Source organism: Phaethon aethereus (genome assembly GCF_964289735.1).
Source record: "Phaethon aethereus genome assembly, chromosome: 1".
NCBI lineage: Eukaryota > Metazoa > Chordata > Aves > Phaethontiformes > Phaethontidae > Phaethon > Phaethon aethereus.
The window spans coordinates 141021241-141048562 of record NC_138575.1 but is presented as its reverse complement, the minus strand read 5'-3'; the positions used below and the strand labels follow the sequence as shown (position 1 = coordinate 141048562).

At 39.0% G+C, this 27322-nt stretch overlaps 1 protein-coding gene across 1 annotated transcript in view; it reads left to right on the top strand.

The window, feature by feature from the left end:
- Window positions 1-27322, top strand: part of STS (steroid sulfatase) — a gene marked incomplete at its 3' end in the record, with an annotated part of 94125 nt that overhangs the window by 16808 nt on the left and 49995 nt on the right. Inside the window, exon 5 of the mRNA XM_082012040.1 lies at window positions 4190-4326. Within this exon, the coding sequence (XP_081868166.1) occupies window positions 4190-4326 (137 nt within the window). The remainder of the gene's footprint in view (window positions 1-4189; window positions 4327-27322) is intronic.

Genomic DNA, 27322 nt, shown 5'->3' with positions numbered 1-27322 from the left:
ATAAGCTTTGAATGAATTTATCCACTGGGGGGGATATTGCATAAGAAGAATGTTTTTAGTAAAAGAAGAGCTACAGGAGAGGAAAAGTTAGGTTTGCATCTGCCTGTATTGACACTGTTACATATTTGTGCTGAAAATACATCTTCAGATTATATACTTCAACATTTTTGTTTTCTTTCGTTTTAGCTGTGACTTTGGTGCACTCTATGTGAAAATTGTGTATTCTCATTCAATAACTCTTATTAAGTCATATGTACTTACCCTTCCTTATAAGAAGTAATGTATTTTACCCCTCTATCTGTTTCAAATAGTTCTTTGCAGGCTACTTCAGTCTTATGGATGAATTAGCTGGAATTTATAAAATTTTGGGGACTACAGAAACAATTCTTAACCCAATTTTAATACAGCACAGTGTTGCCCAGCTCAGGCAAAACCAAGTGTATCTGCTCTCACAGTCATCTGCTGTAAATCATAGCACCTTCACTGGTATAGAGAGTGTAGTAGTTAAAAATACGTGCTTTATGGCAGAACATGAGGATAATTTCACATATAGCAAAAAAACTGCAGTTCAGAAAGATCATATGTATCCATCATATTAAAGGTTAATTTAGAACTTGTTGTGAAAAAGTAAAATGGAGCCCAGTAACGTCATGTTCCCATCTTGTTCCCCATACAGAATCATACTTGAAATCTCAGTTTGATTTGACAGCTGCAGGCTAACAAATTTAGAGCCAAACTGTTGTCCCAAATACAGGTTCTTCCACCCGGCATGCAGAGAGCTGAAAAACGCACAGAGCCGAGATACTTGCTTTTATTCCAAATCTGCGCAGAGCTGGGTGCTAGGTGGTAGCCCCACAAAGCTGGCACACCTCAGTTAACACACAGAAAATATTTATACACTTCGAGCAACAGTTTCCAGTATTTTTTACAGGTTGGCTCCATCACCCTTGTTCCCATCGGCTCTCACCAGCCTGGTCTCCGCTTACAGTCACAGCGTCCTTCTGTTTTCCCAGGCATGCTCAGTGAGGAGGGGGCTTTCCCCACCCAGGGGCAGGTTTCTGTTATGCCTGTGGTATGTTAATTAGATGTTAATTAGAATGGTTCACGCAAGGCTCAGTAGCTGTGTTCCTTTTGTGATTATCTTGTTCCTTCCCTCAAGGTTGCATCTTGTTAACTGCTCACAGAGACTAAATGATACCCTCAGCTTCGTTCCTTGGGTACCTTCAAGACCACCAGTTGCTCTGCTGCAGTGGTCTTACCTTAACATCAATGCATAGGAAAGCAAACAAAAGTACCCAAAGAGTTTTCAATGCAGCAAATATTTAGAGCAAAATTGCAGGAAAAGTGTTAAAAGACCTGTGTGTGAAGGACAAAGCCAGATTAGTTGTAACTTGCTCTGTTACCCACTTTAAAGCTGTTTTACAGCTCAAGCCTGAACTAAATCCTTGAGTAGTGTAAAGACTCCTCACACTAAATAAGAAGAACCTAGTACTATGCAATGCAGAGGAGTCACCAGTTCAAGATCAGTTAAGTACACATTAAAGAGTGTCTTAAATCAGATGTGTGTAATCTCTCTGGCTAGTCAGTAAATTGAAAAGACTGTGTGATTCATTTTAGGATAAGGTTTTTTTCCTGTATTTGAGCAAGCGAGTCTCAGATATTTTGAAACAGAAGTTCCCTGTGTTTGAACTGTGTAAAAGATAGTGACAATACATTTTTGAAGGAGCTGTTTACTGAAGTGGTTCAGGAGTTAAGCTGTTATTGTCAAATTTCTCTCCTGCCTACTAGCTGATACTGTCATTCCATTTTCAAGGTCACGGTGAAGGTAGTCAGTTATGATTCTCCTCAAAGAGTTTTGGCAGGAGATAGATAGCTGCCTGTGATCTTTTATAGGATATTAATAGGTGAGACACTGCTCCACCTGACAGTGAGCTGTCAATCAGAACCTGTCAATTTGAGTTGCAAAGCAGAGAATGATGTAGTGCCCTCCCATATCAATCATTGATTCGATGACTCTTCATGCAAGTTAGATCTTTGTGTCAGTTCAATAAAAAAAAAAACAACCAGAACTGAGTTGTTATCTCTTGAAAATAACATTTAAAATGGAGGATTTTATACTCACTCTTAGCAAGATGCACATTTGGAAGTATGCAGTATCTCTGTGACATTAGAACAAGGCAGTCTGCATGAAAAGTAAATTGTGCCTGCACCAACTATAAAGCAGATTTTTGTGGTGTTTTACACTAGAATTTGTATATTATGGTCAATTCAGTGAATTATGTTTAAGGAAAAAATCAAAGATAATCCCATGCAGTAAAAAATGCAGGTTGTGAAACAAAAATCAGCTGCCTTGCAGAAATGTTCTTTAATGAAAGGTCAGTGGTATATTAATATACATTTGCAACATTAAACTTAAAAGTATGCAACTTTTTTTGCTGACATTTTCAGTCTTTTTAATTGACTCAGAAGTCTCATGTGTTATGTGTTGCTACTGTAATGAAAGGTTATATATGACCTCTCAAACAGCAACAAACACAACTTCATGGAAAGTGTATCGTTTATGAAAGATACTGTTTTTTCTTTATTTTTTTGAATCAGTACTTTATAATACTAAGATAATATAGGATACATGCCCAAATATTTGAAGGAAATTCAAATAATTTTGTTTCCATTTTCCACATGAAAAATGTTCTATGTATTCTGTCATTTTTTTAAAAAAGGAGAAAGTTTTTATGCAGAAAAAGTCCCAGGCAGAACCACACTTACTAAAATTTTCCCATTTTGTGTTTATGTACTTCTGCCTATGCCAGTAAAAAAGAAAGGTTTAACCATGCAACTTGTACAAGCAGAGAGGAAAAATGGATCATAAATATACTAGATTAAACCTAGTTATTTTTCCTTGAGTGAAGTATTGATATCATAAAGCACCTTTTTATTAAAAGACTTTGTTTTCATGTTCTAAAGGTTAGAATTTTTTTTTTTTCATTTTAAAGAAACAGTTGTATGTGCATGTCTGTATTGTTCCACCCCCCCACCCTCCACCCTTAAAGGATGGGTGAACCAGCTGCATGAGGAAATACAGAGTCTCCCCTTGATGTTGAGGTGAATCACAGTTATTATCCACCACAGATGGGCAAGGGAAATTATGGTAAATAAAGCCAAAAATGCTCTGTAATTATCTGTGTGTCTCAAGGTGAGATCCAGACAAGTTTTCTGGGTAGTGCTTTTGTGATTGAAATGATATTTACAATATGTGTAATGTAATACAGATGCTGTTAGAGCATATAGCAGTAAATTTGGCTAGTACTGCACAGTTTTAAATAAAGTTCTATAACTAATGCATAAGAAAAAGTTCTTGCTTGAGCTCTGCTTTCATAGCCTGCTGGCACTGATCATAAATACTGTGTTGACAGATCACGTGAAGAGCAAAATTAACAGAGTGTCTATTTATTGCACTCTTTCTTTTGTATCAGTTCAGGAAATAGACTGAAGATAGTGGAGACTGTTCACGACTGTGAGAGGAAAAATATTTCTTTATATTAGTATGAACTTTGAGATTACGTATTCTTTGGTACAACCTAGTTGTAGTGTTATGTACAGATGACATGCATACACTCACAGAGTGTTGAATGACAAGAGAAGATGTGGTCATATACCTTAGTCCAGGATAAAGAAGGAGGAAAAGTACTAGTATACTTGATTTGACATAGTCAATGATATTATTGTACGTTTGACCCTGGTCCGCATAATAGTCTAGCTGATCAACTTCCATATGACCTTGTGAGGATGGTAATTGTGTTTCACATATATATCTATTTCTGAAGGTATGTTTTTGAACAGCACTTTTATTTGGGCTTTTAAATATGTACTTGCAAAGTGAAGAGAGATGCTTGTAGACAGACATTTCTAGGTTCCTGGCTTTAAACAAGTCCTCTTTCAATATATACAGCAAACAGTAATTAGTTAGATTTTTTTATTTATTTTTGTTTTCAATTCAGTATACAGTTAGGAATGGCATTTTTTACTCTGTACATGTGTGTCCAGGATTACCTTATAATCAGTTACAGTATTTCTTTTCCTTTTTTTTTTAATTTTTTTAGCTCTACTGTAGAAAGATTTCTTTGTAGAAATTTTGTAATAAAATATACTAAGGTTTTTTGAGTTTGCTTTGTTTTGGTTTGTTTTCCAGGAACACTGATGCACCATTTCTTCTTGTCCTGTCTTATCTTCATGTCCATACTGCTCTATATGCTTCAAAAAATTTCAGAGGAAAGAGCAAGCATGGTTTATATGGGGATGCAGTGGAAGAAATGGACTGGAGTGTAGGTATGTTACATGTGCTTCTAACATCAGTGGAGGGCATTCATGGAAGACTTGTGTTCATGTCCACCAAATGCAGACTTCTGCAATTTGGATGTCTACAGTATATATGACATGCTTATCCTTTATAATATGGGAAAGAAAGGCACAATAATCTGACCTCTTGTAATATTTACTTTATGACCAAATTTATTATGTCCTATAAAAGCCTGCTCTCTTCTTTGACTATGAAGGTAGTCTGTACAGTATGTACTTAGCAGAGATATGGACATCTTAACTGTGGACTCTTGAAGCAGAGTAGCTGAATCCACCCCATGAGCTTCTGGTTGCCGTCTGGCCTCTGCAGGTTGCCCTCATAAAGAAATATACTAACTTGAAAAGTGACCCCATGATATTTATATTAAAATATTTTCTAATAGAGTGACTACAATACACACTCTTAGCAAAAGTAATTTGCTAATTATTTTAGTTAGTTCTGAATTAGTAAAGTCACACAAGTGAGGTCCACTTCTGTTCACGAAGGATAGTTAAAACCAAATAATTTGCTTTTCAGAGCCTTCCATTCTCTCTGAGGCTGGAGAGCAGCATCTTTCAGCAGGCTTTCCATACCTCTAGATGTATTGGAATGACTCTCTGATTCCAGATGTAATTGTCCGTGAAAACTGACAGTTCATATTTTAAAATAATCATACTGGAGACTGGCAGTATTAGGAGCTAAAGACTAGCTCACATTACATACCCCAAGTTGATTCTGTTGTCAGTACAGCCCAGTGCAAAGTTGCTTTCTTCAAGAAAACGTTGTTTCCTTATTAAGGTGCTATAGACAGATATTCAGCTTTGGTGCATGTATATTTTTACGCTATGCAAGCATGTGCAGTTAAACAACATGTATATTTCTTTGCATATTTTGCCTCAAGAGGTCTAGTGGCAGAAGGTAGGAGACAAACAGCAGCACAGTACATTTAGTGATTTGTAATGTATTTAGTGCAGTATTTGCAAAAATGGGGAAAACCCTTGTAGGGAGCTGTGATACACTCAGTAGGAAAGTTTTCCGATGTGGAAGATACCAGAAAAAAACTCTTTTGTAAATCAGGTTTTGTAGAGAGAGAGTGGTTTTCATTCCAGTTTTATTACACCCTGAATCTTCATCACTTCTGTCAGTGGCCACCAGCATTTGGTCAACAAAGTGCTTGCATTAGATGAAAGTATGCATGTGTTGTCATTTCTGTTTGCATCCGCACTGTAGTAAGCTACAGAGCGTTAGCTGGTCTTAACACCTGTGATTGATTTGATTTTACTATTTCTTTTTCTGTTCTATGGTATTTAGCTTATCACAGCCGAGCTGGTCATTTGCTGCTGTCATTACGTTTTGCTGCCTCCTTCAGGAGCGTGGCTCTGGGGTGGCTCAGGGGCAGCAGAGCTAGCTTAATCAATCAGGAAACATTTCCCCATCTGTCATAAATGAGTATGGAAGCATCAGATTTTGTTTCAGTTGGGGGTCTGGTTACTTCGTTTCACTTATGGCTTGTAAGATGCCTCTGTCCCAGGAAGTAGAAAATCTGTTTAGTTCCTCTGTTACTTTCTCCTCCATTATTAGAATGATAAAAAAAGGTATGGCTGACATTTCCGAAGGAATTTGAAGGAAAAATATAGCTTTTTTTTTTTTCCAATTGAAGGGAGTACTTCTTTCCATTAACCTCCACTGAAAATTCCAGTCTTAGTGCGTCAACTATGTCAGACAAAGTAGATTTATTCGCAGTACTGCTGATGTCAGTAACCAGTATTTTCTTGGAATGCCTCTGAAGATGTTACAGTAGAAAAGTCAAACAAAATTGTCTGGAAAAGCTGAAAAAGTGGAAACTATAAGCTTTCTACAAAGGGAGGTTTTATCATTCACTAGACAGAAATTAGTATTTATGCATAGATGAATGTAACTTGCGAAAGCTCTAAGAACAAAATAGCCCAGATATAACAATATGCTGGAAAACTTTCTAATTAAAGACAACACAAGCATAGAAAGAAAAATGAGTGTATGGAAAACTGCATCATAGTACAACATCAGAAATATTTGGCATTTGGTAGGAAAAGAAACACTAACTTCAACTCAGCTCTAAAAGAAACTTACAATGTGTTATCTACTGAGTGAGAAATATTGTGGAAAACCCTTGTGGATGACTAAATTAAAAAAAAAAAAAGAGCAGAAGTGAATTTAGAAGTAGAAGTTCCAACTGCCAGGTGCCAGTGATGAAAAAGTTATATCAAGATTGGACAATGAAATGCAAATGGAATATTGTTCCTGATTTGAAAGATCAGCTGGAATCAGAAAGAAGACTATATCTGCCATTTGCAAGAGAAAAAGCAACAACCTGTCTAGTAAGACAGAGAAGTCCACTCAGACTGAGAATTCTGAATAGAAGACAATTCTCCATTTTCATTTGTTTATTTATTGAGAATCAGTTACCTGGTTGGACAATAATTGAATTGCAAGGCAATCTCCATTCTAGGAGGAGAAAAACCTATAAGACACATGAATAAACCTTTGAATATTTCATGTTTGTGACTTCTTAAACCAATACTGAAGAGTATGATTACAATCCACGTCAAAAATAGGAAATACAGAGTCTCTGGATAAGCTTTGGGACCATGTACATCTACTGCTTTTGCAAGTGATGTGTGTATAACAAAATTCAATGTTTAAAGCATTCACAGTTACAATGTCACTGCATGTGACATGAGTTAGAGAGGTATTCTCTGGCTAATAACATTAATTTTCTTCCAATGTAGACTAAGCACCTTATTAAGGCTATTAATTATAATTCATATGAGAGCAGATGAAATAATCTTACAGTCTAAAAATGGAAAAAGAAATGATGAATGAATGCAATATTATCCTTTTCTTCCTTCCTTCCTTCTTCCCTTGCTTCATTCCTGATTGAGTATAGGAAGAGAGATGGATATGTTCAGAAATTGTTTTTGCTGTAAATTGCATTACACTAATTTAACCCAAAACAGATCCCTGCAAAGAGTTTTGGAGGCCCCTGTAGACTTCCATGCAAGCTGTGTGAAGACAAAATAATTCAACACTACTTTTGCAAATGGCTGTTTATTGTTCTGTTAACAGTAGCAAGACTACACAGCGGTTCTTAATCCTTTGTGGAACAATCACAACTGCATGGCTTAAGTGTAAAAAAGTCTCAGAAATTGTAGTCTGGCACAAGCTAGGTAACTGTAGAGTGGGGGCCTTGTCTGGGTATCTTTATTATGTGAATGCTCTACAAGCTGAAAAAAAAGAGCCTCTCTGCAATGATCTTTTGACCTGCTTAGGATCAAGTTATTCCCAGAAAATATTACCCATCATCTGATGTTAGTTAATTAGAAGAAAAAGAGTGGAAATAAATCCCAGTGTATCTTACATGTAACTTGTGTTTGAAGTATCTTAAAAAGCTTTGTAGAGTTATATGTGAAGAGAGTAGCTCCATATCTCCTCAGTACAAGAGGGATATGGAGCTACTGGAGAGTGTCCAGCAAAGGGTTGCAAAGATGGTTAAGGGACTGGAGCATCTTTCCTGTGAGGAAAGGCTGAGAAAGCTGGGACTAGAGCTCTGTTCAGCCTGGAGAGGAGAAGGCTGAGGGAGGATCTTATTATCATATACAAATACCTGAAGGAAGGGTTCAAAGAAGATGGTGCCAGGCTCTTCTCATTGATGCCTAATGACAAGAAGCAGTGGGCACAAACTGAAACACGGGAGGTTGTCTCTGAGCATCAGGAAAAACTTTTTTACTCTGAGGGTGACCAAGCACTGGCACAGGTTGCCCAGAGAGGTTGTGGAGTCTTGCTTCTTGGAGATATTCAAAAGCCATCTGGACATGGTCCTGGGTTCCAAGTATCCCTACTTGAGCATGGACAGTTGGACAAGATGACCTCCAGAGGTCCCTTCCAATCTCAACCATTCTGTGATCCTGTGAGATGCTGAACAAAATGAAAAAGCTATTCACTGAAGTCGGTTCATATTTTGACACAAAATTAGACATAACCTTTAGAAGTCTGTCTAGAGGAAACAAGGAGCTCTTCACTGAAGCAAACAGAAGCAAATTAATCATGATAGTCATCTTCTCTACTCTGTCGTGAGACCCCACCTGGAGTAGTGCATAGAGTTCTGGAGTCCCCAGCAAGGAAAGACATGGACCTGTTAGAGCAGGTCCAGAGGAAGGCAACAAAAACGGTCAAAGGGCTGGAACACTTCTAGTCTGAAGAAAGGCTGAGAGAGCTGGGGTTGTTTATCCTGGGGAAGAGAAGGCTCCAGGGAGACCTTATTGCTGCCTTTAAATATATAAAATGGGCTTATACCAAAGATGGAGAGAGACTTGTTAGCAGGACGTGTAGTCACAGGACAAGGGGCAATGGTTTTAAACTGAAAGAGGGTAGATTTAGACTAGATATTAGGAAGAAATTGTTTACGATGAGGGTGGTGAAACACTGGAGCAGGTTTCCTAGAGATAAGGAAGGTTGGGCAATCTTTGAAGGTCCCTTCCAACCCAAACTGTTCTGTGATTCTGTGTTACTACAGTGATGACGAATTTCAAGGATGCTGATGATATCTTAAAGAGGTTATTCTTACAAGGAAATACAGTGCCTAACTTTTTTTAACTGAAAGTACTTTTGTAATTAAAACCTTGGATATCTGGATAAATGGAACCTTACCCAGGGAACGTTTATGACTTGTCAAAGCATATGTGATACTCTGCTACACAGCTCTCTGGGATGATATATGGCCTGTAATGAAATATAGCAAAGCAGAAGTAAAGTATAGTTTGTTGAGAAAGGACAGATAGGTTACAATCTAGTAGGACTAACTGAAAAGAAGACCACTTCTCACACTTTTTCTTTGATTCAGCTGTTACCATGATTAAGAATTGTCTATAAACGTGTATCTTCACTTTCAAAGAGGAAGGGAAGAGCAAAAGCTCTGCCAAGTCAATTCCAGACCTTTGTGGAAACATTTAATTTGCTTGTTCTGTAATTAGATTTCCCAGTGTTGTAAAATAGATTATAACAATGCATATGTGCAGGATTATGCTGTGGCTTTTAATTCCTACAGTGCCTAAATGTGAGATGATTAAATGCTTATATGCCTTTTATCTGAGGAATGTGTACATGTTTAAACAGATAATACACAATGTGTGTGGACTGATCATGTCCTCTACTTTTAACTTCTGTGCAACTCTGGAGTAATGTGAATCAAGTGGAAACCATTCCAATTTAATATAAACCATCTTTATTGACCCCTGAGGCTTTTTTTTCTCAGTTTTAGTAGTAGATGTACCACTGCTTTAGGAAGTTAAGAAAGAATGTTTTCAGAAACAAAATGAAAGCTCCTTTTGGAAAACTGTAAAATATTTAGGAGACAGAAAACTGAACTATGCCCACAAGACTTTTAGTAAAATTCTTGCTCTGATGAAGGTATCATAGCCTAAAGCATTCACAAAACAAAAAGAAGGGTCTAAGTGTTACAGCCAAAGAATTCTTGAGGCTCTGAAGCATGTTACATTACCCCTATTTCTCAGTTTTTGTATGCCTTCATAGTAGCATGTGGTCTGTCTTCAGTTTCTTAGTAAAAGCATTTTCTTTCTCTTTTTAAAATAATGATTTTAAACTTAGGAGCCCATGAGCTTTTAAACTTGAGTTATTTTTACTTTCAAAGTAATGAAAATATAATTTTAATATTTATTTCAAGTTATTCTACCCTGAAATTGTATTCCTGGATGTTTTGGGTTTTTTTAATGTTCTTTCCTATATTGAGCAGTAACTATTCTCCTTCTGGGAAACAGCATAGTATTAATAAGTTTTATCTGAAATTTGTGTCTCTTCTTTTACATAGAGTTGTTAGTGGCTGTTATTGTGAATTTTTACATCTGTATTTTACTTTAGAGTGTTAGTATGCTTTCAACCTCTATTTAGAATCCTACTCTATTAGGATCAATCTAAAAATGTACCACAAATTTTCTGAGAATTCTGAATTATGCTAAAAATCAAAATAAGCAATAATATGAAAGGAAAAAAAAAATTCTTATTGCTTTGACTAAAAAATGAATGAGCTATCCTTAAGGTTTTTTTGTTGGGTTTTTTTTCAGAAAAAATCTTGTACACAGAGATAAGCCTAATTTAGCCTTGCTTTTCACCTGTTGTAGTCATTTGTAACAGTGCAAAGACAATTTAAAGGATAAGCAAAGCAGAATGATGCCATATTATCAGACGTGGCAGATAATCAGGTTCAGATTGTTTTATCCAGCTATTATGAATGTGACATAAACTTAGCTGATCCTGAAAACTTAAAGATGGAACTAAAATCTGGAGAGGGATGCCTGATGCAAACAGTGCATTCCTTGACCTTGCTTTCCTGAATGTATACTTGTATACATCTCAAGTCTAGAAGGTTTATTTTTAAGTTGCTTCTGTTATCAAGAAAGATGTTCAGCCAGCATCTCTGAGGAAGAAGGTATTCAGCCAACACAGTTACTTTGTGACTAGAACAGCATTTTCGCACCCTGTTCTGCCATCCTGCTCTTACCCTAACATTCAGAGACTGTTTCTTCAGCTAAGACAGTAGTTAAGCTCTTGAAGCACATTCACTCTTTAGGTCAGATCTGGGAAAATTGTCAATAAGGGTGCAGATTAAAGACATTTGTCATTCTGCCTTTTATGATGTGGATGCTTTCCAGTTACGATCTGGGCTAAAACCCAAACTCATTTCATATGGCACTAAGCAGCAATGACTTTCAGTCACTACTGAACGGGACTGAATTTAAGAGGTGACTAAGTGATGAAAGACTCCCATTTCCACTATGATAAGCCTCCTGAGCTACCTAATCCTCTTTAAGTACAGTTTCCTTTTTCTATATTACATCTTCGTACACAGCAAAGCTCCTTCTCAGAACATTATTTACAAGATTACAAAGCACATCTTAAGCAGCCATTCCTATAGCTTTTTTTAATCAGTCAGGTTTAAATAATGTCTTAGTAACGTGCACTGCATGGTGGAAAACTTCAGTGTAATGCAGCTTGTGGTAGTAGTGCTGTGTTGTTCAAAATTTGCTGCCAGCTGCTGAACAGTTTTCATTTACATCTGATATTGCAGGAGTTAAATTGTCAGCACGAGATGTGTTAGTGCATTGTGCACTTTACAAAAATGTAATCATATAACCTTCAAAATATTAAAGCCTTTCTATTAGTTATGAACCTCTGAAAATTTGGTCTGGTACAAAACCAGTGAAATGACATCTAACATTGTGATCAAAATGCTCTAATAAGTGAAAAAATTAGCATTGCTCTTGAGACAAGCTAGTTTCCATTAGGAGAGAGTTCAATGCTCGTTTTAGATAAGCTAGGGATAAGAGAATCCCAACGATTTTCCAAGCAATGATGCAGAGAAACTCTGTAATGAAATATACTACCAACCTTTTGTCTAACCTTTTCCCCTAAAGTTTAATTTCACGTGTAAATGGAATGGTTGGATTTTGCTCCTTGCTTAAGGTGGGTGGGGAAAGTCATTATGAGCGGGATGAAGAACACCATAAAGATTTAAGCCAAAATTGACCTTCAGGAATACAATGATTTTGTTGTATACTTGGATGGAGGTTGCAACGAGGAAACTGAATGGGGCTAACTTCATCCAAATTGCAGATAATCTCCAAAATACAGATTGAGAAAGCAGTTTAAAGGAAGCTACTAAAGATTTTGCTGGTGGAGTGCTTCTGCATAGCGACCTTTTTAGCACAGATACTGCAAAGCTGTTAAGAGGAATTGCATTTGCCCTGTACCAAAGAAACTCTACAGGAATTTAGTAAGTCAGTCACCTAGAGCAAGGGATCAGGATGACAGAGAGAGACATGATTTACAGCTCCCTTTGCTCGCTTTGGTAAAAATGTCCCTGTTGTGAACCTGAAACCTTCAGCACTGACTTATGAACATGATTTTGCCATCCTTTTTCTTCAACACTTGGACACTGAAAGCAATATCTGTCTAGGTATTTATAGAGCTTGTGCTCATGCTTTTAATAAAAGATGCAACTGAGCTAGTAGGTGAAGGCTGTTGCTGGTAGAAGTTTCATCTCTATGAAAGAAGCCTAAATGTGAAACAAAGGAGCAGAGAAACTAAAGATATTAAGAATTTTTAATCTGGGCATTTAAAACTTCCCACCCACCCCCCTACTTTGTACCTTCAGATAGTTTTGTAGTGGATTACCCGCTACCTTAATATAACTGATACAGTCTGTGAGTAATTACTCGTTAATACAAACACACAGAAGGCACAAGTGAACATTGTAAGGTTATGAAGTCAAGTACTCAAAGTTAGGAAAACTCAATCACCCTATGCTTGTGTCTTATGGTACAGTTCTTAAGCATATGTTTACATGCCATTTCTTTTCCTGTTGGAACCCTGTCTCCTCATCACAGAGTACCTTCTTAATGAGCAGCTACTCAACTGTAAGTGTATTCCTCATTGTTAAATATGAATTCTCATGTTTTATTTAACACACACTATTGAAGTTCTGTTTTGAAGACAAATTTTTTTGACATCTCTCATCTTTTCTGTGACATTACTTTGCTAGAGTATACAACAGATTTGCAAATAAGCATTTTCAGAAAGTCTTTGTAAGGTTGGGGGATCTCATTAATCTGTTTCCCAGAAGAAAAACTGAGGAACAGAGGTGATGTTCAGATTTACCTACTGAGGTATAGCTTTGCTGCCAGTCACTCACTAATCCAGCTCTGGATCTGTAGTAAAGCATTAGGACTTTAATTCAGCTGGCATGGGAATGGGGAAGTAGGGGAAGCAAGCCATTTATCTTTCCAGGTCTTGATCTATGTTGGAGGTGGGAAATGGTTAGAATGTGCACCTGGACTCAGGAACTCAAGTTTTCCTCTAGTCTTGGGGATTAAGTGGTATTTTTAAGGATAATTAAATACCTTCACCAACATATGAACTATAATGGTATGAACAGTTTCTGTGATGATTCAGGAAATGTATTCCAGCATTTTACAATTTACTCATAGCTGGTTGCATCTCAGTTTAACTGTAGAAAAAAAATAAAACTGACCATGTACATTTCTGTTTCAGTGATGATACTGAGAATCCTAGAGGTTCTTTTGAAATCTTCCCTGCTGTTTCTTGGAGAGAGATATGAACCATTTTCATGCTTCTTTTGAAATGTATGTTAATTATTTTGAGACCATATGGTTAAAAAGGAGGGGAACTAGTTCTTAGTGAAAACAATAATCATACAATAAAGCTTATGACAATGTCAATTCTGTGTTGTAAACTGTTGTGCATCGGCAGGCTGGTTCCTATTAGTGAATTGCCATGCAGAAGTTTCAAACTGCTGAATCACAAGGCTCAAATTGCAGGTGGTCATAAAGTGTTATTGATGAGATTGGTAGAACTGCCTTTTTATTGACCATGGCTGGTTTTTTTTCAATGGTACATCTGACTGTTGAAACAACAATGCTATGTAATAGGCAGGCTGGTAATACTACAAAAGATCATTATTCTTCTAGAAACCATTTGTGTATTTTGCATTACAGAAAGCTTTTAATTGCTTTCTGTATAAAAATGAAATATAATAATGAGATCAATAATGAAATTTTTAAGGTTAGGGAAAGCACTAGAGTAATGATGCTGTGATTAGTGAAAGGCAGGCTGGTAAAGTGATAACTGCTTTTCTCCAGCTTTTTCCCTCACTATTTGATTGTAAAATAAGGCATTTATGTTTCAATTTAGGGTGCAGTTTAAGAAAAACTGGTACTGAATTTTTATTATGCTTTCTTTACCTCTTATTTTTTAATGTCGCTGTTTTGGAGGGGTGCATATTCCATTTAGTGTACTCAGGGTATTTTTCACTATTTTTAATGCTTTCTTTTTGTTTTTTCTTTCTTTTGGCTTAGTTCTTGTATTTTGTAGACACATTTTGCTTTTTAAAACATTCCCTCTCCCTATCCACATGTGGAAGTTTCTTTATAACATTTCTTCACAAAGAACACATTGTTGTAACTTGGAGAACACCCAACAGATTTTATGTTACTGTGGTAAGCTCCATATCCGAAGGAGCACCTGAACCCTAAAGGGCTGAGGTGCTTGCATGAGATGGTGAAAGAGAGACTCCAGGATAATCGGATCCCTACCAGCATGAAGTTATATTCCACAGCTTCAGTAGATCTTGCTGCTTGCTGCTACCACAAGAGAGGAGGCAGAGCAGCCTTACCTCCCTTACCTCCTTTTTCCTAACCAGCTTTCAGGGAGAGCAGAAAGGAGGAGAAAAAGGAGAAGCATCCTCCTTTTTCAGCAAGCACCCTTTTAGCAAACTACTAGATGGACTCATCTATAATGTCATGTTTGCCTAAAATTACGTGTGATGAAATTGACCCTGGGGTGCTTCAGTTTACATGGATTTAAAGTACTGCTGCCTTTTCTGTGTTATGAGGATAAAGGATTTAGGCTCTTTAGTCTCTTGTGTTTCAGTGGATGAGATATTTATGGGTTAGGAATTGATCGTACTTTCATTTCTGAATCAGACTATAATTTCAAAACAGAGCAGGCAAACAAGAAATAATATGAATGTAAATGTGCATTAATCTTAAAGAAAAGAATGGCCTGGACCAGAAAAGCAATGTGAATTTTGTCTTCCTGCAAACCCAAAGATAACTTAATGCCAGATGTTTGAAAAAAATGAGTGGCTCAGGATATCTCAGCATTTCTGGCAAAGTCATGAAGATACTATTTTTGGCAGTGTGAAAAGTAGAGCTGTGTGTATAGTGTATGGCTGTGTGAAAGGCATCAAAGTGCTTCTAATCCAGAGTACAGTTGATTTTGTCACCAAAAAACAGCAGAGCACACATTAAGAGAGTAATAAATGAATACTTTTTTTCTTTATTTACAATTCAAACAGATATAATTTATCTGTTCAGTTTGGTGGATGAAAAATTGGACAGGAGCCATCAATGTGTGCTTACAGCCCAGAAAGACAATAACACCCTGGGCTGCATCAAAAGAAGTGTGGAGTCAAGGTCAAGGAGGATGATCCTTATCCTCTACTCCGCTCTCATGAGACCCCACCAGGAATTCTGCGTCCAGCTCTGGGGCCCCCAGTACAAGAAAGACATGGACCTGCTTGAGTGGGTCAGGAGGAGGGCCACAAAAATGGTCAGAGGGCTGGAACACCTCTCTTCCATGCAGCTGAACTGCAAGACAGTAACTGGGGGAGCAAAGTCCCTCCCACTGTAAGAGAAGATCAGGTTTGTGACCACCCGAGGAACCTGAACATACATAAGTCTATCGGACCTGATGAGATGCATCCCAGAGTGAGGGAATTGGCTGATGTAGTTGCTGAGTCACTCCACAATATTTGAAAAGTCCTGCCAGTCAGGTGACTGGGAAACATTGCACCCATTTTTCAAAAGGGTAGCAAGGAAAACCCTGGGAACTATCAACCTGTCAGCCCCACTTCTCTGCCTGGGAAGTTGATGAAACAGATCACCCTAGAAGCTATGCTAAGGGACATGGAGGACAGGGAGGTGATTCAAGGCAGCCAGCATGGCTTCACCAAGGGCAAGTACTACCTGATTAACTTAGTGGCCTTCTAGAGTGGAGTGACTACATCAGTGGACAAGGAAAGAGCTACCGATGTCGTCTGTCTGGACTTCTGTAAGGCCTTTCACATGGTCCCCCACAACATCCTTCTCTCTCAGTTGGAGAGATATGGATTTGATGGGTGGACTGTTGGGTGGATGAGGAATTGGTTGGATGCTCACATCCAGAGGTTAGTGGTCAACAGCTCAATATCCAGATGGAGATTAGTGATGAGTGGTGTCCCTCAGGGGTCCGTACTGGGACTGGGACTGCATCAATGACCTAGACAATGGGATCGAGTGCACCCTCAGCAAGTTTGCAGATGACACTAAGCTGAGGGTTGTGGTTGACATGCCTAAAGGAGGGATGCCATCCAGAGGGAGCTGGACAAGCTCAAGGAACGGGCCCCTGTGAACCTCATGAGCTTCAACAAGGCCAAGTGTGGGGTCCTGCCCCTGGGTCAGGGCAACCCCCAGTATCAGTATAGTTTGGGGGATGAAGGGATTGTGAGCGGCCCTGCCGAGAAGGACATGGGGGTACTGGTGGATGAAAAGCTGGGCATGAGCCAGCAATCACAGAATCACAGAATCACTAGGTTGGAAAGGACCTTCAAGATCATCAAGTCCAACCATTGATCCAGCGCCACCATGTTCCCTAAACCATGTCCTGAAGTGCCACATCCACACATTTTTTGAACACTTCCAGAGATGGTGACTCCACCACCTCCCTGGGCAGCCTGTTCCAATGCCTGACCACCCTCTCAGTGAAGAAATTTTTCCTGATATCCAATCTGAACCTCCCCTGGTGCAACTTGAGGCCATTTCCTCTTGTCCTATCACTAGTTACTTGGGAGAAGAGGCCAACACCCTCGTCGCCACAACCCCCTTTCAGGGAGTTGTAGAGAGCGATAAGGTCTCCCCTCAGCCTCCTTTTCTACAGACTAAAGCAGTTCCCTCAGCCGCTCCTCATAAGACCTGTGCTCCAGACCCCTCATCATCTTCGCTGCCCTTCTCTGGACACGCTCCAGCACCTCAACATCCTTCTTGTAGTGAGGGGCCCAAAACTGAACACAGGATTCAAGCTGCGGCCTCACCAGTGCCGAGTACAGGGGCACGATCACTTCCCTACTCCTGCTGGCCACACTATTTCTGATACAGGCCAGGACGCTGTTGGCCTTCTTGGCCACCTGGGCACACTGCTGGCTCATGTTCAGCCGGCTGTCAACCAGCACCTTCAGGTCCCTTTCCGCCGGGCAGCTCTCCAGCCACTCCTCCCCAAGTCTGAAGCGTTGGATGGGGTTGTTGTGGCCCAAGTGCAGGACCCGGCACTTGGCCTTATTAAACCTCATACAGTTGACCTCTGCCCATCGATCCAGCCTGTCCAGATCCCTCTGCAGAGCCCTCCTACCCTCCAGCAGATCAACACTCCCACCCAACTTGGTGTCATCTGCAAACTTACTGAGGGAGCACTCGATCCCCTCATCCAGATCATCTATAAAGATATTGAACAAGACCGGCCCCAGAACCGAGCCCTGGGGATCACCACTTGTGACCAGCCGCCAGCCGGATTTAACGCCGTTCACCACAACTCTCTGGGCTCGGCCATCCAGCCAGTTCCTCACCCAGCGAAGAGTAAACCTGTCTAAGCCACGAGCCGCCAGTTTCTCCAGGAGAATGCTGTGGGAGACGCTGTCAAAGGCTTTACTAAAGTCCAGGTAGACAACATCCACAGTCTTTCCCTCATCCACTAGGTGGGTCACCTGGTCATAGAAGGAGATCAGGTTGGTCAAGCAGGACCTGCCTTTCATGAACCCATGCTGGCTGGGCCTGATCCCTTGGTTGTCCTGCAGGTGCCCTGTGAGCACTCTCAAGACCAACCGCTCCATGATCTTCGCCGGTATGGAGGTCAAGCTGACAGGCCAGTAGTTCCCAGGATCCTTCTTCCTGCCTTTCTTGTAGACGGGCGTCACATTGGTAGGCCTCCAGTCTTCTGGGACCTGCCCTGTTAACCAGGACTGCTGATAAATGATGGAGAGTGGCTTGGCAAGCTCCTCCGCCAGCTCTCTCAGTACTCTTGGGTGGATCTCATCAGGCCCCATAGACTTCACAGAATCACAGAATCACAGAATCACTAGGTTGGAAAGGACCTTTAAGATCATCAAGTCCAACCATTAATCCAGAACCACCATGTCCCCTAAACCATGTCCTGAAGCGCCACATCCACACGTTTTTTGAACACTTCCAGGGATGGCGACTCCACCACCTCCCTGGGCAGCCTGTTCCAATGCCTGACCACCCTCTCAGTGAAGAAATTTTTCCTAATATCCAATCTAAACCTCCCCTGGCGCAACTTGAGGCCATTTCCTCTTGTCCTATCACTAGTTACTTGGGAGAAGAACTTGTGGTTGTCCAGAAGGAGACTTGTGGGTGTCCAGGTGGTTTAACATGTCCTTAACTGCTTCCTCCTGGATTATGAGGAGTATATGGTGCTCTCCATCCCCATCTTCCAGCTCAGGGGGCTGAATACCCTGTGGATACCTGGACTGGCTATTAAAGACTGAGGCAAAGAAGGCATTAAGTACCTCAGCCTTGTCCTTGTCCTTGGAGACAATGTTCCCTGCTATATCCAGTAGGGGATGGAGATTCTCCTTGCCTCTCTTTTTGTTGTTAATATATTTGTAGAAGCATTTTTTTTTTATCCTTTACACTGTGGTCAGATTGAGTTCGAGCTGGGCTTTTGCCTTTCTAATTTTGTCCCTGCTTGACCTAACGAGATCCTTGTACTCTTCGTGAGTTGCCTGCCCCTTCTTCCAGAGGTGATAAACTCTCCTCTTTTCCCTGAGTCCCAGCAAAATCTCCCTGTTCAGCCAGGCCGGTTGCCTTCCCCGCCAGCTCTTCTTACGGCACACGGGGACCGCCTGCTCCTGCGCCTTTAAGATTTCCTTCTTGAAGACTGTCCAGCCTTCCTGAACCCCTTTGTCCTTCAGGACTGTCTCCCAAGGGACTCTCTCAACCAGTGACCTGAACAGGCTCAACTCTGCCCTCCGGAAGTCCATGGCAGCAGTTTTGCTGACCCCTCTCCTTACTTCGCTCACAAATGTGAGCTCACAATGTGCGCTCGCAGCTCAGAAGGCCAACTGTATCCTGGGCTACATCCAAAGCAGCATGGCCAGCAGGTTGAGAGAGGGGATTCTACCCTTCTACTCTCCTCTGGTGAGACCCCACCTGCAGTACTGCGTTCAGTTCTGGAGACCTTAGCACCTGTTGGAGTGGGTCCAGAGGAGGGCCACAAAATTGATCAGAGGACTGGAACACCTCTCCTATGAGGATAGGCTGAGAGAGTTGGGCTTGTTCAGCCTGGAGAAGAGAAAGCTTCGGGAAGACTTTATTGCAGCCTTCCAGTATTTCAAGGGGACTTACAAGATGGGGACAGACTTTTCAGCAGGGCCTGTTGCAATAGGACAAGGGGTAATGGTTTTAAACTAAAAGAGAGTAGATTTAGACTAGATGCAAGGAAGAAATTTTTCCCAATGAGGATGGTGAAACACTGGCACAGGTTGCCCAGAGAGGTGGTAGATGCCCCATCTCTGGCAACATTCCAGGTCAGGTTGGACGGGGCTCTGAGCAACTCTATCTGGTTGCAGATGTCCTGCTTGCTGCAGGGTGATTGGACTAGATGGCCTTTAAAGGTCCCTTCCAACCTAAACTGTTCTATGATTCTATGATTCCTCTGAAGAAATGCTGAAACTTTTATACTGAAACTTTCATACTGAAACTTTCAGAAACATTTAATAATGTGTAATGTCAAAAATCATAAAAGAGTCACTATCATTACAGTTTTTCAGATAATGATTTTGTAAAATTCTGGGACTCCTTTAGCTCTGAAGTTTGTAAATCTGAAGTTAGATTTTATTTTGTCAGCTAATAAAGTCTGTGATTCAATTTCTTGCTGACAACTTAGGTCAATAAGAAACCTTTAATGAATTTATTCAGCAATTTGCAATGGGTGTTTAATAGTAAATAACATTTTCTTTAAAACAGAATCAAGGGATAAACAAATAAAATACAATACCTTGAAGATATCAGAAGGTTTGATAAATTGGCCTGTTCTGTTTATAAAACTCTTTTCATATATAATTAAGCTACTTCAGTGGCCTCCAGGAAATGTAGTTTAACAAAGTGTCTGTGGTGGGTCTTTTACCATCTCTGCAGATGAGACTTCTTTCCCTTTTGATAGATTCTTCTCTTTCCCTTGATATCAAAGGAGATCTTGGCCCGTCCATTAGCATACATACAGAAATATGGTTATGATGCAGTGGTCAGAGAACAGAGCCTTAGCACCAGGTTCCTCTCTCCCATATTGATATGAACATTCCCATCAAACTAAGTAGTTAGGATAACTTCAATGTATTTCCATATCTGCAATAGTAATTTTATCTCCCTTTAAATAAATTTTTGCCTTCCTGATGTGAGAGGTGCACTTTCACCTAAGAGTCGAATATTGTCTTCTTTTCTTGTCAGCTCCTCAAATGCCACAAAAGCAGATAATTTTTTTTTCCTTTGCTGTTATTTTTTTCTAGTTGTTCCCAATGGATTGTCACAGGAGATTACACTGTATTTTTTCCCTCCACTTGGCTGCTTTTCATTACTTGGGCATCTCTTACAATGATCAGTCCCTATTGATAATAACTTATTGGAACATCATTATTTAAGCAGTTCTGAAAAGACTAGGTTTTAAGAAGGAGGAACAGAAGTGTCATACAATTGAGATAAAAAAGGTGATACCAATATGACATAGTTTAATATTACACCTCCTTTTGGAAGGTGTCTCTTTTCAGATGAGGTAACAGAACTTTTTTATTTAATTGAAACTTTCCTTTTGTATATAGACATTTCTCAGTTCCATGCAACTCATGTATTATTCCTCCCTAAGAATTGAGTATCTTCCTAAATCCAAAGAGAATGAGATTACAATTAAGAAGACCAGGATCTCTATGTAGCAATATGCAAGTGTTTCTAGTTGGCAGATACCCAGGTCCCTCAAACTACTTTTCTTTTTTAAAATGAGGAGTTTACTGGGGACTTAGTTGGAGAAGAAGAATGTGGACACTCAACTAGGCAAGATGATAAATATTCAGATAAATATCTGCTCTTTTTAACCATGCTGGGATAGATCTTCTGTTTGCATAGAATGATGTAATTCCACTGAAGTCAGTGGAACTGGGCTGACTTGAAGTCAGCAACTACGGATGCTGTATAAAAGGTTGTAATTCTTTTTAAAAAATGGCATCACGGCCTTCCAAACAATCTGAATTTTCTGTTGATTTATTTTTAATAAAAAGAGGGGGGAAAAGTGAAAAACATGTAATAGAAGAAGGGTATACTTCGTTTCAAAGTTTAACCATAATGTCAGAAAGATAGTAAACAAATGGTCCACCTTTCTAATATGTGCAAGACAGTGCTAAATGTGCTGTGGCTGACAATAGCTGGCAAAGCAGAGGAAGAAAGCAGAGGTAGCTGCCAGAAGCTGGCAGGCTGAGAGCAACAGTGTCAAATTATCAGGAAAGTAGAGAGAAATTCAAAGCCAAAGTTAAGGATGATGTCTGTGCAGCTGAAAGTGGGCTGAAATGTCCCATTTGCCTCATGAAATCCTGACTGGGGCCAAAGTTTACAACAACATAAAAAGATGTGTGATTCAGGACAGATCGAAACACAATGTAAGTTCCTTTGTGTCCACCACAGCACATCATACAGGACAAAGCTTGAACATCTTAGTATGCTGTTATGGGCAAAGGGCTGCTATGATGGCTTTTTTACCAGTATTATATTAATAGGGCACAAAATTGGCAGTTGTCCTTAAAAAAATCCCTAAAACATTTATATGGGACATATCCTAAATATTCATGCCAGTTTAGAGCTGAGGTAGTCAGTCCCATATCCCAGATTTCACAGTCCATTCACATCATAACTTTTGTGTAATTCTGCTGTAGTTCATCCACCAGTTGTTGCAATAATCCCCAGGTGCTGCTCATAAAAAGTAGGTGGCTGAATTAAAGAGAGCTTTGAGGACTTTCTTGGCAAAAAAAACCTAGAGAATAATATCACATTTCTCTTTCAGCATCTAAACTGATTTTCTGATGTGACATTTAATTGCTTCCTTTGTTCTATATTAACTTTAGAAATATACAGTAAGAGAGTAGAAAATAATTGTTTTAAATAGGATGCACTGGTATAATAAATACACTACCAGGAAACATATGCAAATACTCTATCCTACTGTTGTCATGTTTCGTTGTTGAATCTTGATAATGAGACAGTCAGTTGCTGAGTATAGCTAGCCATGCTTTTCCAGTGCCTTCGAGAGAAGAAATGTTTGCTGTTGTGTACTTACTTCTCTCTGTATGTGATACTGAAACACCAGTCTGTTATGAAACTATTCATGTGAAATGTGGAGATTTCAAACCTTTCCTATTCAGGGATGTGTGTATATATATACAACTTCCATAGATTTGATGTTATAGGTTCAGAAAGAACTAGTCCTTTAAAAAAATACATTAATAGGGAAGGACTAACCCTGTACCTGCCTCTCTGTCCATAGGAATAGTGCTAGTCCCGTAAGTAAGAAACGTGCCAGTTGTGGCCATCCAGTGGTTATTTGCCATCTGTGCGTTGGGGAGTTTACCTTGGCAATAACTCCTCTCTTCCCCAAATATTATCTATTTACAGTTTGATTAATTTGTTTCTTGTATCTATGTTAATATTTCAGCTGATCTGTGGTGTTGCTCTGTGAATGATCCTTCCTCATCTCAAATTTAGCCTTCAGATTTATCCTAAAAACCACATCTCGCTGTGATCCTTGTATGCAAATCCCTTCCAGAAGTCTGTCTTGCCTTCACACAGGAAAGTCTCATAAGTCCATTTTTGTAACTTCCCATTACAAACCAAATGACACATAGCATTCAGAACCTTTGTAAACTCAGTTTAATAACTATATGAGTAATTTCACATGTCACATACTTGCTTTATTTGTGAGTAAGAATTAGGTAGAGAAAAGGCAAAGAAATGGGCCTGATGATCTCAGGGCCATCCATGATCACATGCTCATCCCCAGTCCATCTCTTGGGGCCATCAAATACATCTTGGCCTAAGGAAAGACCTCAAATATTTCCAAACCAATTTAAGACGAGAGTGACTTATTTCTCTTTCCAGGCCCTGGAACAGAAAAAGGCAGATTTATTTCTTTTTCTTGTAGACATCTGCTGTGCTACTGAATACTACTATGAAACGTCAACAAAAGCTCTTTCCAAAAAGGCTGGGAATACTTTTTCAAGAGCACTTAGATGAATTACAGAATCAAAGTCCCATTTCATAAGCTAATGAGCAATCTTCTGTGCTAGTCATCTATGATCAATGAAGATGACCTGAAAAATTATTTGCCTTCCCTTCTGAAAGGTTCCTCTGGAGTTTAAGTGAGCATAGATGCTGTCATATTGAACACACACACATACCAGAAAAAAAAAGAAGAAAGAAGGATTATAAATTAAAAAAAAAAACTGAATCATAAAAATTTTGCCTTCAGTTTGTTTGTTGTGTTTTCCTAAATTCAGAATGTCATCTAGAGAAGACAGACTGGAGTTTACATTCATTAGTGGAAAATACCCTTGAGGATGATTTTCACAGTCAGGCTTGCTTTCTTATGGGCATTAACAGTGTCTGTACAGACATTCATTCACAGCTAGCATGGTTTGGAGATGGTGATTGCACAGGCTTCAGGTATCCAGTAGTACTTAGGCACAAAAGCCACTGAGTTGCCCAAAAGCAATCAGAGAAGTAGGTGAATTAGCAAGTGTGCATGGCGATGCTCATGTTGCGGGGGGGGAAAAGGCACCTTCTGTTTTCAGGGTGAGTTAATGCACAGCCACTTTCATGTAAGACTAAATTTTCACAGTTAAAATCAGAAAGCTGGGAAATGAAAAGAATTAAGATTTTATGATGAATATTAATTTAATCTTGATAAAACTCCTCTTAACTTTATGGTAGATGATTTATAGCAAATGTTTAAAACCTGCTCCAAATTCAGCAAAGGTTTAAAAGTTTCACTGTTGAAAGACAAGAAATATTTAGGCTCTAATGTCAACCAATTTTATCACAGTTCCAATTTTATTTAATAATAGTTATAAAAATGAAACAGACACACTGAAAAATACTTGGAAATTTTGAGAAAAGTGCAGAGGATTAAAATGCGGGGTTAAATTACTTGCCCTGTTTTAAATTATTCATAATTCTTCATACTTTAATCTGGCAAAATGTTGGCATTATGCATTTTGATCTAAGAGCATATACATATTCAGTTTAAAACTGACTCTGATGTTAATAAATGTTTAAACCTTTGAAGATATAGAGAAGATTTTCTTTTATCACCCCCCAGTTACTGAATCAATCACCATCAGCATATATTGGAATGATCAAATAGCTGAAGCCTTAACTTCACCTGACAGTGTAATTCAAAAATGAATAACATCCTTTGGTTGTCGTTACAACCAAAGAAATCCCTACCAAAATTTGAAAGAAAAAATGAGAGACCTGAAGTGGGGAACTAGACAGTGTCTTTTGTGTTATGGATCTTAGTTGTATGTGTGAAATGGCATCTTATTCTCAGATGTGTGCAGAATGAAGATGCAAATTTACCAAAAAAGTTATCACAGCTCTCATGCAAAATGCAAATGCAATGGACCTTCCTAAAATTGCATGACCATCTCTCATATTTTTACATTTTAAGCAGGCTAAAAATTAAAATTTACATTAGAAATACATAGCCTTATGTTCAACAGATGTAAGGTCTAAAAGTGAATTTCAAGCAATGCATTTATTAGCTAATTTAAATACTAATAAGGAGGTAGCCACCAAATAGTTATACTTTTGACCTGTAATGATCATTAGTGTTGTAGTACTGATGTAAATATGAAAACCTTTCTATCCTGCATTGTCTATTTTGCAGCGATACTTAGAGGTCTTCACAACTTTCATAACCACATCTTAACTCTGTGCTTTATTATACACATGTATTTGTATACATGTAAAGTATCATTCCAGCTTTCACATTTACGAAATAATTTGGACCCTATATGAATAAGAAAAATAAGAGATGTGGTACTTATCTCTAGGAAAAACTTATGCATAACTGTAAGTCAAAATTTGGTTGATTTATTCATAGCTGCTAAGCAGTGCATGCCTAATCTGCTGTGCACTGTGCTGGAAATTTATCCTAAGGGCCTGAAAGACACATTATACTTCTAAGACTGTATAAACAGTCACAAGCCAGTTACAAGTTTACAATTACATGGCAATCCAGATCCAAACAGAAAGCAAATTCATAGTGATAGCTTAGCTGACCCCACACCAAAGTTGCTTTTTTTTAAAAAAAAATACTGCCCTTCTCCTAGCCCTTACACTGATTTTACATGTCTCACCCTGAGTCTAGAGGAATCCAACAGAAAAGTGTTTGATGTTCTACAGTCTATCTGGGCCTAACAACTACTGATTTGAATGATAATTGTAGGTAGTTAAATCTGAGCCAATTACCTCATCTTGCCTCATTGTGAAAAAAAATCAGAATTCTTGATTCATCTTGACATAGGTGAGCTGCTTATGAAAATTCTTCTTTTGCTTCATTGACTTTAAAAAATATTTATAGTAACTATATCGGATGTAGATGTGAATACTGTATGTAAATCTCACCCTCTGTGCATCAGAATATGCCCGGGTGAAGCTTGACTCTGCTAGTGCCAGAGTTTCGGTGTAGGATTCATCAATCCTACCATGTTTTGAACTGCCAACAGTGTCATGTCTGAACTATCTTCCAAGCTGGAGAGGGACTGTCAGCACACCAGCAGAGACGGGAAATCTACTTCAGACCAGCTCTACTGTGATCCCATAGACTGAATGCCCATCAGCAGCACGAGTGCCTTAGGTGCATTACCAGAGTCCATCCTTCAGTGTAGTTTAATTTTAAAGGAATCCAGGTCATAAAATCCAAGAGGGCTTTGCTATGCAAATAGAAATGTATTAAGTGGCCATGACTGGGTTTACTGTGAATGTGCACTCCTGATCCAAATTGAAACACTAATATAGATGTGCTTTTTCAGAACTAATGCTACTTGTTTGGCAGAATGTCCTGTTGACATTAAAGATCACACTAAGCTATTGTAGTAGGAATTTAGCACATCTGAGACTCCAGCTTTGTACTTTGGAGAAGTCTTCATTGTATGTGATGTTTCCATAGCATAACTTTAGAAATAATGGTAGCACAGTAGAACTGATTCAAGACTTTGCACTGCACCTACACTCCACTTTCTTCCTGCAGGAATTATTAATTAATTTTTAATTAGACATACATTTATTTTCTGTTAGTCAAACAGTTTTATTAACTAGTATTCAGTATCACCTTTGAGGTTCATATGCTAATGCTTCTTCTATGTAGAATCACCTGTCTTAGGTGGATGTGTTCTGTTGACTGGCTAGATAATGTGCCGTAACATAAATCTGTTGCTTCATCCCAGAATTTCCACTTTCCAGTGGCTGTGTTCTAGCTCTGAATGTTAAACAAGTTGAATGCAGAGTTTATGTACTGTTCGCCATATGTGCAGCTACTTCTTGTGTTGCTGTCAATGGTTTTATTATTTTCCATCTTTACCTCAAGTGTTGTGCTCAATGACTAGGTCTGGAAGTGATAATTACTTCCCCACCGCAGAGACAAACTGATTTACATATTTATCAAGGGGAAACTGAATGGCTCTGAGCATACCACAGAAACATTTGCATATTTATAACCTGAAATGTACAAAAGCTAAAATTAAGACAGGGTTGTCTTGTTCTTAGTTACTAAGCTTGTTTTTATACAAAGGTTTCAGTGAATTTCGTAATCAGATCAGTGCATTAAAAAGTGAAGCATCTTTTTTCTTCACACAAAATCAACATTAGAGATTAAAATGATTGTTAGCTTCTGAATGATGGTGTGCAGAAGTTGCAACATCAAGTTTTTGGTTTTTCTAAGGTGAAAATCTTAGACTTTGAGCCCCAAAGAGACGATGAACTGTGGAATTACCTTATTTTAATTCCTGTAGCAGGAAGAGAGTCCCAACAGGTTTACTATGTAGTAGCTATATAGTTGAATGGCACCAGTATCTTTTCTGGGAGAAGTATGGTCTTCCAGATACTTATGCATGCAGAGTTAATTTGTAGGAGTTTATGCATTAATTCAAAGCACTCCTCTAGCTTGCCGCTCACAGAAGTGGACCCCTTCAGCTGACTAGAAGTTAGTTGTGATTCTGGTCAAAGATGCTATTCAAAAACAAATATTAGTATCAGTAGGGAATTCTGA